Source organism: Phalacrocorax carbo, chromosome 9, assembly GCF_963921805.1.
Source record: "Phalacrocorax carbo chromosome 9, bPhaCar2.1, whole genome shotgun sequence".
Taxonomy (NCBI): Eukaryota; Metazoa; Chordata; class Aves; order Suliformes; family Phalacrocoracidae; genus Phalacrocorax; species Phalacrocorax carbo.
The window spans coordinates 10,461,227-10,473,287 of NC_087521.1; the positions used below are offsets into that span (position 1 = coordinate 10,461,227).

General features: G+C 39.0%; 1 protein-coding gene across 4 annotated transcripts in view; it reads right to left on the reverse strand.

The window, feature by feature from the left end:
* The window catches only part of RALGAPA1 (Ral GTPase activating protein catalytic subunit alpha 1), a 143,036-nt gene that overhangs the window by 58,804 nt on the left and 72,171 nt on the right, over positions 1-12,061 (reverse strand). For all 4 annotated transcript variants that reach the window (XM_064460276.1, XM_064460275.1, XM_064460274.1 and 1 more), the window contains 3 exons: positions 11,508-11,633; positions 10,225-10,283; positions 6,781-6,889 (listed from right to left, as the gene is read on the reverse strand). In XM_064460276.1, the coding sequence (XP_064316346.1) occupies positions 6,781-6,889; positions 10,225-10,283; positions 11,508-11,633 (294 nt within the window). The remainder of the gene's footprint in view (positions 1-6,780; positions 6,890-10,224; positions 10,284-11,507; positions 11,634-12,061) is intronic.

The following is a 12,061-nucleotide window of genomic DNA, read 5'->3' on the forward strand; positions in this document are numbered from 1 at the left end:
GCATGATAGAGTACTAATAGTGAGACTAGCTGCTCTGTATTCGCTAGTGACTGCTGTGTACAGCACTTGTCTAAATGGAAATTAATTCACCTCGGCTTCTGTGCTTAATTCCTCTTTTCTCTGTTATTTTTTAAAGGCAGGAAAACATCGCTGCACTGGAGCCTGCCCTCAACGGTTACTAAAATGTTTAAGTTAAGGCATTGCTCAAGGCAAAAGCGAATGCATTTGTACAATTACTCCCCAGCTTTGGGAGCGAATGCACATGCTGCGCTACACTCCTAAGTAGGAAAACAAAGACATGAAGTGACAGAGATCACAGAATCACAGGTGGAAAGGACCTCAGGGATCATTGTTAGTGCACAGGACACGTGACTGAGGCTTCTTCATTGCACTTGGCTCAAAACATTAAGCTGTGCACCAAACAAGCACAAAGTGAATTTTACAAGTGAATTTTATTCATCTAGGATATGAAAACCCTACAAATCTGAGCTGAAGACAAATCTGAGCAAGACGGTTGTTAGCACAGCAAAACTTCAGACTTTAGAAGACAGCACAAACTACACAGAAGAAAAAATAACAATGCAACAGCCCCAAGAAAAGGATTTCAAATACATTCTTATTCAAGGAAATACTCTGTCTTTACCGAAAGCAAGTGTTCCAAACCATAACACTGATGATTCTCAAATCACTCTGAAAACAATTGGGTAATTCATGCTTTAAATAATGAAAAAATCCTATTCTATTTGTCTAATGAAGATGAGTGACATCAGAATTCCTGCATTATTAAAAGAACAAAAAAGTCATTTACATGTTTTAATCTCACTTTACTTAGCAGTGAAGCTGTCACAGGTGTGTGTCACAAGGTAGGTAAGTGTCTACCTCTGAACTCTGAAAAGGGTAATTACTTTGCAAAAATACTGAGATTTAATTTCTTGGCCTCTTAGATTGTTTTCTTCATTAGCCCAGTTCTATTAGCTTTCAGGGAAGGGTGTATCTCACAAACCTGACAAACAAAAAAACAAACAAAAAACCCCACCAACCGAAAAAAAGAGCTTTAAGAAAGCTGCAATGCCTGGGCAACAAAGTCTGAACAGAAAAATTAAGGATTTTAGAATATAATTTTTGAATGGCAAAAATTTAAAGGTGGGAAATACACTGGAAGAAAACTCAGCCCTGACCCAGCTTCTTATCAAAGCAGAGCTATCATTTTTTACATTTAAGGTCTTGAAAAGAACGTTAAAAATACAAGCATAAGCGAAAGTATGGAGTACAAAGCTTTAATTAACATTTTTTATTTGTGGTATCTGTGTAAGTATAAAAAAAGACTACAAATGACTCTTATAAGTCACCCACAGACTTGGAAACCATAGTACACAGGGTAGTAAATTCTTGTTCTGACTTTCCCTGTTTCTCAGTGGACACAGTTGCACATTACTATTTGCTTTTAACTAAAACATGGCAGACATCTTCCATCTGCAACTCTTCCCGGAGCTTATGTCAGGAAACCCGTTATATTTTATCCTTCATGAGACAGCCTCTCTCCATTCTGTGAATGTACATTGCAACAGCGCAGTAAGCAGGGTACAGATTCTAATGTTCAAGCTCGAGTGACAACCAAAAAAACCAATTAAATAAAATTGAAAGCATAAAAATTTGATTATGGAACTTGAGATCAAATCCAGATTGCTGGAAACATCTTTACAAGCTTGCAGGAAAATCCCAAAGTCACTGGAGAGGACAAACACAGTGGACAATCCAGCACAGCTTAATATGGAGCATTCAGATCACTGAATTTGAGAAAAAATTACCCGAGAAAAAGGGCTGGAGACTTTTCAGAGTCTTTGAATAATCAGCCATTCACAACTTAAAAACAGGAAGCATTTTCTTCTTTCTATTTTTTGATATTTTTTTAAAAAGAGGATCACCAGGCTCTAAAATGAAGATGAGTGAATGATTTCTAGTGGTAGTTTATGTAAATTAGTTAACCTCTTTCTGTTCTTTGGTTGAAGAGAGTTTGGTTTTTTTTTTTTTATTTTAATAGAGGGAACAAAAGGCTGAAGGGTATAAAGTCATGAATATGAATAAAATTCAAATCTTGTGCATTCAAATTTTCTTTTTCATGGGAAAGGCATCAGGTAGGAAGTTTTGATCAAGAATACAGGGACTGGCGCAAATAGATCAAACCCTTCATCTACTTCAGAAATCTGTCCCAGCATGGTCAGTAAATCACATTTTAAAAGAATGCAGAGACACTTTAGAACAGACAATTATAGCTGTGTGTCCTGGAAGGACATTCTCCTAAACTCAAGCAGCAGCACTGAGTTTATGCTGGATAGCAAAACAATTCACCCTTTTCAAGTCAGCTGCTTTGTTCTGACTTCTTTTCCAAGAGCCTTCAGAGGTGGCACAGAGACAGCTGTGCAATGCTACAAACATTTCACCATCTGTTGTCTATCTCAGGAAAATACCGTATGTTATAAAGCATAAGAACTCACTACTTTGATACGATTTTATATATAGCAGTGTAATTGTGGGCATGATTTTTTATAAGTTCCTCAGCGGGGTGAGAAAAAGCTTTCAATGAACTGGCACTTTTGTCTTTTTGTGTTTGCAAGGATCCATTGCTTTCTGGACACTACGCTAGTATTTTAACCTTGTCCATACCTGCAAATAACCTATTTTTGGCACTCATTCAACTAAGCCTGTACAACACAATTTTGTGATGTATCTGCAGCATTTCTGAGAGGACTGTAATATAAAGATGAGATGCACGGGTCTGGAAGGCTGATTAGGATCCTCTGGGCTCAGACTTCAGCAGAGGTTAGCACAGATACGGCAGTATTGCCACACTGCTGGGAGAAGTGCTAGTATATTCAGAGTAAGCTGCTGGACTGCAGTTCTGAAAATGCTTCTGTATTTCAGAAATAAGCACATAACCGTCGCTAACATTTCTATTCAATGTTATTTGATCAATTGTACTTATGAGTAGGTTGGACTAGGACTATAGCTCCCTATCCATTCATTTCTCCTGAAAATAAGAAAATCATCGTTCTGGAAGTTCAAATCTCTGACTATTTGGAAGCCACGAGATTGCTTAGGTAACAAATAGGAGCTAATTTGTTTCTCCCATGATATATTTATGAACTTTTCATTTCATGGTTAAACTCTACTGTTAACGTATACCACTGGTCAGAACAGGAGAAAAACCAACATGCTGGGGATGCTTTTGCCAACACAAAGCAAAGCAAAGTAGAAATTTAAATATCTTTGTCTTCTCATTCAAAAAGTAATTTATGTTTAATATAAACGAGATACAAATAATTGGTTTAATAAATATGTCAAAGAAAAATAAGAAATCACAGGAGTAAAAATAGTTCAAACTCTGATAAATTGCAGAGTAAGATAAAACCAGCATCATTTGCCTAACTTGCACAGGAACTTGATAAAAATGCACTAGTTAAGGGATATTAAAAAGCAAGGTGAAAACCCTGGAAGAGAGTATTAGTGAAGCTGCAGAGGATGAATGTGATTTTGCAAAACAGGAAATTGCAATTTAGAGTCTAATACTAAAAGCCCTGCAGCTACTCATTTTAGACGTAGATTCAAATCCTGCTTCAGAGGATGTGATCAGACGATTTGCTAAGATACTTTTCAGATTCCCATTGCTGAAAAGAAGAGTTAGTTCACAACATCTGACAAAAGCCATGTACAACAACAAGTGTATGCCCCGATTTTTATCAACACGTATATAAAGACTAGACTATTCATTGAATTTTGATGTAAGCAACGAGCATGTAGAAAGGTTCTGAAAATAAACTGGGACATATTTAAAAAGTCTAAGATATTGTTCACAATCATGCAAGTGTGCAAAATGATAGAAAATAAAATGTTTTTAATAATATTCTAATTACTCCATAAAATGCGAACAAATATGAAAAAGGTTTGCAAAAAATAGGAAAATTAAATCACTCATCAAGGGAAAAAAAAGCCCAAAAAGTGCAGCTTTTTAACAGAGATGATGAAAGGAATAGACTGTTGATGTACTACCAGCAATACAAAATCTTGTGACAAGGGCTGAAATTCAGCGAGATTAGTTTCAGAATAGTGAAAACTCATTCACTAAAAGGAAAGGCAGACAAATGTCAGAAAATCTCTTCTGTTCAGAAGCATTTTACGGGTGTTGCACCACAGTGATCTAGCTATATCTGAGCAAGCTGCCTTTGCTCACTGGTGAGAATCACTGTGCACACTAGCTATGTTTAACAGATTCAATCAGAACAGCAAATACCAAAACAGTAAATCATCCCAGATTTCAACAACTCAATGTGAAGGTGTTTATAGAGAACTGCATGGTGACTATCAGGAACTCCAAAGTTCTATCTTACAAATCAGTTTCAGAACCATTGTACTGGGTGTAGGTGGGAAGGTTTTGGTATTGGTGGGCTTTTGGTATTTTGGTATTGGGGTGGCTTCCATGGAAGGGGGCCAGGGACCCACTGCTGTTCTCCTTTCTCCTGGTGGGGGTGGGCAAGTAAGCAAGCAGCTGGATGAAAGTTTGGCTGCTCTGCTTGGTGGGTTGAGGGGCCAACCCACCACACTCATTAAAAATGAAAATTTAAATCCTTCTGGAAAAACTGTAAAATTACCCAGTGTTGCAGCATGCTTCATAAAAAATGGGAAATACATTTTAACAATAGCCATAAAAACAGGTGCTCTCTACTTCTCACAAAAATCAGAGTTCTCATTATTCCTTTTCAATAGGTAGTTTATTCACATAAACTTTGATGCCAACTCTGGACCTGTCTTTGGATTCAGTTTTTTTCTAACAGGTACTGGCCTGAATGACATGACCTGGAATGACCACAGAAAAGCACTTTGCCAGAGGAAATCAAACATCCTCCAGTGCTTCCTCGCATGCAGCTTAAGTACTCTACATCTCTGTCTAAATATCTGGCCAGGGCTGAGAGGAAACATTGCATAATGAGATGGCTCTCAAACTAAGAAGTGAACAGGCACAAAATACAGTGAGGATATGAGAATAATGGGATTTGGCTGGTGGGGGCAATAAGAGGGCAGGTGAGCAAGAAGCATGAGAAGCTTTGGGAAACTTCTGCTTGGCCTTTGCATTTGTCACCTTCCCACTTTCTTCCCTGTCACCCTCTTACACTGGATGCTCCGTTCAGTCTGGCAGCCAAAGAACACAAGGCAGCAACTTGCTTGGGACAGGCCTTTTGCATATGATGGCAGATGGCTCCCAAAACTGGGATCCCTTCCAGTTTCCTCTCTACCCTGGCCTTTCTCTTTTGCAATGTGTCAGGATAAAGTACCTTGGAGGCTTTAAGAGTACAATTAATCAGAGCTGGGGAACCCAGGATGCCAATTAGTGAGGAATGTGACTTCCCTCAGCATCCATGGCTGTCCTAGACAGGAGACACAAATGCTAAAGAAGGAGAGACTCCAACACTTCTGTACTCCAGAGTCTTTGTATGGATCTGTACTGGGTCTACATGGCAAGGTTTTGGTAATGGTGAGACTACGGGGGGGTCTCTGTGAGAAGAGACATGGGGCTGCCCCATGCCAGACACAGGAGGTTCCAGCCAGCTCTGCAACAGACCCACCACAGGACACAGCTGAGCCCATCTGCCAAGTGTGTAGAGCCTTTGTGAAAACATATTTAAGAAAGGCCAAAAGTGCCACACAGGTGGGGGGGGGGGGGGGGGGGGAACAAACAACAAACCACCAAACAAAAAAAACCCCAAGAAACAGCAGAACATGAAGGTCAGAGAAGGAGGAGGGGGAGGAGGTGCACCAGGTGCTGGAGCAGAGATATCCACACTGCAGCATTGGATATTTCCTGAGGGAAATGCAGTCCACGAACAGCCCACGCTGGAGCAGGCTTATCCTGAAGGACTACGGCCATTGGAATGACCCTCTCTGGAACAGGGAGAAAGGAGTGGCAAAGAACTGTTACGGACTGACTGTAACTGCCCTTTCCCATCCCACCTGCACTACTTGGGAGGGGGCAGGAGGAAGGAGATAAGTTGGGAATGAAGAAGTAAAGTTGAGCCTGGGAAAGAGGGAGGGCAGGGAAAGGTGGTGTTTTAAATCTTGTCTTTGTTTCTCACTGCCCAAATTTCTTTAACTAGCAATAAATTAAATTAATTTCCCCAAGTCAAAACTGTTTTGTCCATGATGGTAGCTGGAAAGCAACCTCCCTGTCATCATCTTCACCCACAACATTTTTTCATCTTGTTTTCTCCCCCTGCCCTGTTGAGGGAGGGGGAGCGAGTGAGCAGCTGGGTGGGAGTTTGGCTCTTACCCAAGGTTAATCCACCACAGGCTCCTAGATCTAGTCACAAACAGATGCAGAAGACCCTGCTGGAAGCTTGGGTCCAGGATGTGGGAAGGGGTATAGCTGGACAAAGTCAGACAAAGCCAGTAGTGGTTTTGCCTGAACTGCAAAGATTATTTATGAAAGCTGGGATGATGGATAAACTACTATGCTCCAAAGGGTAGAGTGAAGTGGCTAATGATATGTAGATGAATATAGGTGTCCATTATCTTATTTCCTGGCACACCATTTTCTCCAAACTTAAATAAGGATGAAGACTTCTTTTGAAAGAGTTCAGAGATTCACCAGCTAAACTGAATTAAACCTTTTTGTAGAGACTGAAAATGAGTCTGTGAAGTAAGGATGCTAAAATGTCATAATGACTTTGAAAACGCAAAGTATCTTTACACATAAAGGCAATATACATTGTAAAAGCATTAGACTCTCACCTTTAAAGAAACACAAATCACATTCAATGCTTCCTTGATCTGAGGATGATGTGATTCATGAACTAGCTCCTCACAGATCCAAATACCAAGGCTGCAAAGAGCAACACATCTGCAAAACAATGTTGGAGGACAAGTTGTTGAAAGAATGCAATTTTTATGATTCATGATATGTCTTGCTAAAATCTAATAAATATGTTTTTATTATTTCAAAAACAACTACATAAAAACCATTATAATGCTGTAACTTATTTAAAAATGAGAAAGAAATCCCAAGTACCCTGGTGAAGGCACAGAAAAGGACAAAGGAAGCACCCTTCTGAGCAACTGAAAAATCTGAAAGACACCAAGAACTCCTCCATCTCTATGTGCTTTTTGGATTAAAAATACTACCTGAAATCAATGTATGGGAATTTCATATATATTTTCTTATGACAAGGTAAAAATTGGGGTAGGAGGTTCCTCCTCCACAATGTGAGATTTTGCTTGTATTTGTTTAGAGCTTCTGGGGCACAGAGAAAGGAGAGAGGAATGTTATTCATTCATAGATATGTACATTTTTTTTAGATTGACAATAAACAAAGATGAATAGAGGAGGGGTAAATGAATGTTAGAGATAGTATAAAGATTGTGATTAAATACTTCAACTTTCGTTGTTGCTTCATTTCAAATCAGGAAATGGAAAAGGAGTGTAAAGGTAAAGAAAGTTTAGATGTTTTCAAATCAGCAGAGATGGATGAAATTTGTTCAGAAATGTTAAGGAGCTAGCTTAAGCAACCTCGGAATCATTAGTAATTATCTTCAAGAACACAGGCTGCAAATATTTTGGAAACAACTTTGGAATTCAAAGTCCTCAGGCTAAAATTGGAGAGCAGTCCAAAACTGACAAGATGAAAGCTGGTTGTGGGAACTGCAAAGCATTACATCTGAGAAGGAAAAATCATATGCTAGAATAGAAACAGAAGTAGCTATGAAGCCTGCATTGTACAAAAAAGATTTTAAGGCTACGCAGAATCATGAAATTGCTAACAGGCAGCAAAAATACACCTTGGAATTAATTCTACGTGACAGTGTAAATAAGATGTCAAACCACTCTGATTTGTACACTGTCACTGAAGTCTCAGTTGCAAGACTGCCCCCAGTCCATTTTGATTAATACAATTTAAGAATAAAGACAAGCTTGAGGGAGTCTATAAAAAAGGGACAAAAGTAATAAACAGCTTTGGGGAATATTACATATGGGGGAAAAGTTGAAGCGTGTACTAAGTCTAGATCACAATTAAGGAAGGAAATTATAAGAAATCTTCTGACATGCAGTAAGTCACTGAAGAGTTTAATTTCCTGTAAAAAAGGTTTCTCTTATATACTGGTCATAAAAACAACTTGAGTGTAAAAATTAGGTAGGTATTGGAACAGTTTATCTAACATTTTTGTAACTTTCTTCTTTGAGAAAATTTTCAGGACTGTTTAGGCAAGCTACTCCCAGGAGAATATTTTAAACACACTCCAGACTCGGCGGAGGGAAAGCTTACAGAAGTACTCCTGCTCCCTTCCCAATCTACACTTCTGCTGTTTCCACAGCATGTGTTTCCATCCTTTTTGAACAAAAGAAAATATGAATATAGAACAGATTTAACAATAAATGTAGACAGTTTGTGTAAGCTGACTCAGAAAATAAACCTTTAGTATACAGAAGAGTAGACAGCTCTAAGTTTGTGTTACTATTTAAGGCTTTCTTCATGCTACTGAGATCCATTTCACATCTGATGACACACTGATGTGCAAAATATCCAGGAGTCTGTGAGGTTTCTACCAAGAACACCAGTCCTGCTATCATTATTCAGAGTAGTCTCTGAAAAACCATATAGGTACGTGGCTACAATGTTGTTATTAAAGAATCACATCCTTCAGAGGACAAGCAGAGGAGATGAACACTGAGTTCATCAACCTATCACTTCTTCAGACTGTCAGGAGCAGAAGAGGAATTGATTAATACAGTTATTAATCTTTATAGATGGAGATCTGAGAGTAGACCTTATTTCAGATAACTGACTTCCCTGAAGCTCAGCTGGGTCAAGTATGTAATGAAATGCAAAACATCGACCTTCTGTGGGAGAGATAAGGAATAGAGATTTATAGCTTGTATAACAATAACTGCACTGAGACCTGCTAGAGATATACAAAGCTACGTTCCTAAGTTCTGAGAAATCTAAGTTCTCTCCTAGGAAACTGCAAAGACAATTAAGCTTCTATCAGTGGCTGAGCTGCCATGGCAAGATCGTAATGCAGATCACAAATACGACCTCTGATAGTAACCCAGGTGAGCTCTGTACTGCTGTGAAGCAGATGGTATCAGAGAGGTTATTCCCAAAGGGAACAGCGGATAAACTGCCACTGAGGAGTAAGGCAGTCAAGCTTCAGGAGCTGTGGGAACATCGTTATCCCCACAACGAAGATATACCCATCTCTCTCCCAGAAGACGGAGAAGGGCACAGGCAACCCAAAGAGACACTACTCTTTTTAGATCTTAATTTAATGTTATTACACACAGTGGTCCAGCTTTGCATTTTGAGGTCTCTCTGCTCTCAGCTCTCTAAAAGGCTGGGCATCCACATGTGCCTCTGCTCCTGTATACACTCCCTCACAGCCAGACAGGATATGGGCACATGCAGGATGTTCCCTTCCTCTTCCCAGCCATACTGCCAGAACCAAAGACATTAATGCTGTGTGCTTCAGTGCCACAGGATCAGTAGTAATGTTCTGAAACAAATGGACTTAAATCACCTCTTTCAAAAGCAAAGTAGGGAGTGTTATGCTTTTTAGAACTCAGTTTTGTGAGAGAACATGAAAAATGAAATGAAAATTATCTCAGTACATTCCTTCCTTCCCATGTTGATGGAGATTATCAACTCAAGTGAAGAACAGGTAAGTGGGCTGTTTTCCAGCGAAACATTCGAAGGTTGAATGCACTGATCTTTCTGGCATGTGGTTCTATTATCTTGATTTGTTAAGTGACAATTTATTGGTTGAGCATACACAAACACTCCACTCAGACAAGGCACACAAGTGTGCCCTTCCTTGGTAGGCATTACAGATTCCTGTTCCAATCCCACACACAGCAGACTAACTGAAAGCCTATGGGGATGGGAAAGGAGGAACAAAATCCTAAACAAATTAAGAAACAGAAAACTGGTAACTATCTTCTTTGAAGTTCTCTATTTGATGAAGATGCTTAGGTTTAAGCGTCAGAGCAATCACTCCCAGTTTAATGCTCAACACCTTCTGCTACTTTTCCATACCATAGAGACTCCCGTACCTTGAATTATTTCTGGTTTTCAAATTAAATCACGTGGTCTAATAAAAAATTCAAAATTCAGTATATTCAACTCAAACAGTATAATAGAGAAAAGAATCTATTAATTTAGAAGCTCTTTTTGTATGACCTACCGTGCAGGACCAGATGGCTCCTCTCTTGCTGAACTTAACACAGTTTTAATTATGAGTTCCTAAGATAAAGAGGAAAATATTCACTGATTTACCAGTAACTCCACAACATGAAGCGTCAGAAAATTAGAATTTTATTATAGCACACACAGGTATGTTGCTTAGCTGAGTCTCTAGGTTTGTGGTTAGATGGATTGTTCGCTTACCACTACTCCAAGCTTCCAGTCTGGCCCAGATGCACGTTATTGTGCTACCCCAAGAATATCCCACAGATAACTGTCCTAATTTCTGCTGATTAACCATTTTTCCAGTTCTTGCAAATACACTTCCATAAAATATCAAGGGTTTAAAAAAAAAAAAAAAAAGCCTCCCTAAAGCTAGCTTCTGTGAATAGCCCTGAAGGGTATCACAGAAAGTATCTATTACTATGATGTTTAAACAAGCAGATTTTTCCCCTCCAAAATTATATTGATTTTAAAAGTCTTTGGAAGTAGTTGCAGAACAAGTGACTAGAGTGCCTTAAGAATGATGTCAGGAAGAATTCTGACTCAACTGCAGTGAAATGTCCATAAAGCTGTAGGTTGCTCTCAGTAAAGCTCAAGTAAACATCCATTATGCAATAAAAATGAGAAAGAAGGAATTCAGAGTCAGTCCCCAAAAGCGAATAAGGTGCCAAGCCGCTTCCAAGCTATCATCTCTCTAAACTGAAACAGTTTGGAAACTTACAGGGAGCCTTTCTTAGACATAGTAATCATACCTGACACACAGAGCAATTAAACACATGAACTGAGTTCTGCCTGGTTTCAGTATACTGGCACACTACCCAGCTCTGTATTATGACAGAGGGGGTAAGGTCTCCATTAATCTTTGCTTTTTGTCTAAAAGAACATACTGATGTACAGAGGTTTTCTAAAGCCACTAAGAACATGGGCAGATTTCACAAGTTGTGAATTCCCAATAAATTAAATAATGTATCTTGAACCTCTCAATCTTCTGCCTCTCAGCTGATTAAATCTGTAAGATTGCAAATAGCCATAATGACAGTAGGCTTGAAAAGGTGAGATAACACATAATTTTCTTTCACAAACATATGAAAACACTTTATTATTAAGTTAATAGTAATTATAAAGTATGTGTTGTAGTATAAAGTTTGACAAGATTTTATGGGATCTTGAGCCTTACAATGTATTTTAGACTTTAAATTTTAGTTAATATTTCCTGGAACAACACTGTATTAAACATATACTTGGTAGCTGAATACCATCCAAATATCTTAAAATTCCTACCTTAACATCTGTAAACTGAGACACAGCAATGTCAGGAATGTTTGGGTGAAGAGCTGGTAGTTCGTGATATAAATTGGGAAAACAGACTAGAGATCCTAAAAGAACTTGTGCTTCAACTCTTGGTGCCTAAAAGAAAAAAAGGTGGGGAGAAATATATATTCTTACTGCAGTCAGGAAACTGACATTTCTAGCTGCCTCAAAAGAGAACAATGGCTGAAACTCTACACGGCTATTTCCCTTCTTCTGCAAATTCTGTAGAGCTGAACAAACGGAGACCACAACCCCACAGACTGCTATTCATACATACCCCACATTCCCATTTTCCACGATGGTCAGAAGGAAGCAGAGGAATTGTTAGGGCTGCAGACGAATGACTGTGCTGCTGACTAGGCTCGGGTCTTAGGTTCAGACAATTGAACAGGATGTGAAAAAACTACTGGACATAACATGAGGCATTGCTGGACATGACAGGTAACAGTGTAAGACACTTACAGAGGCTTCAAATAGTACCTTGAGGGAGGCTGGATTTCACAGTTGGTTAAAAGGCGGAATGA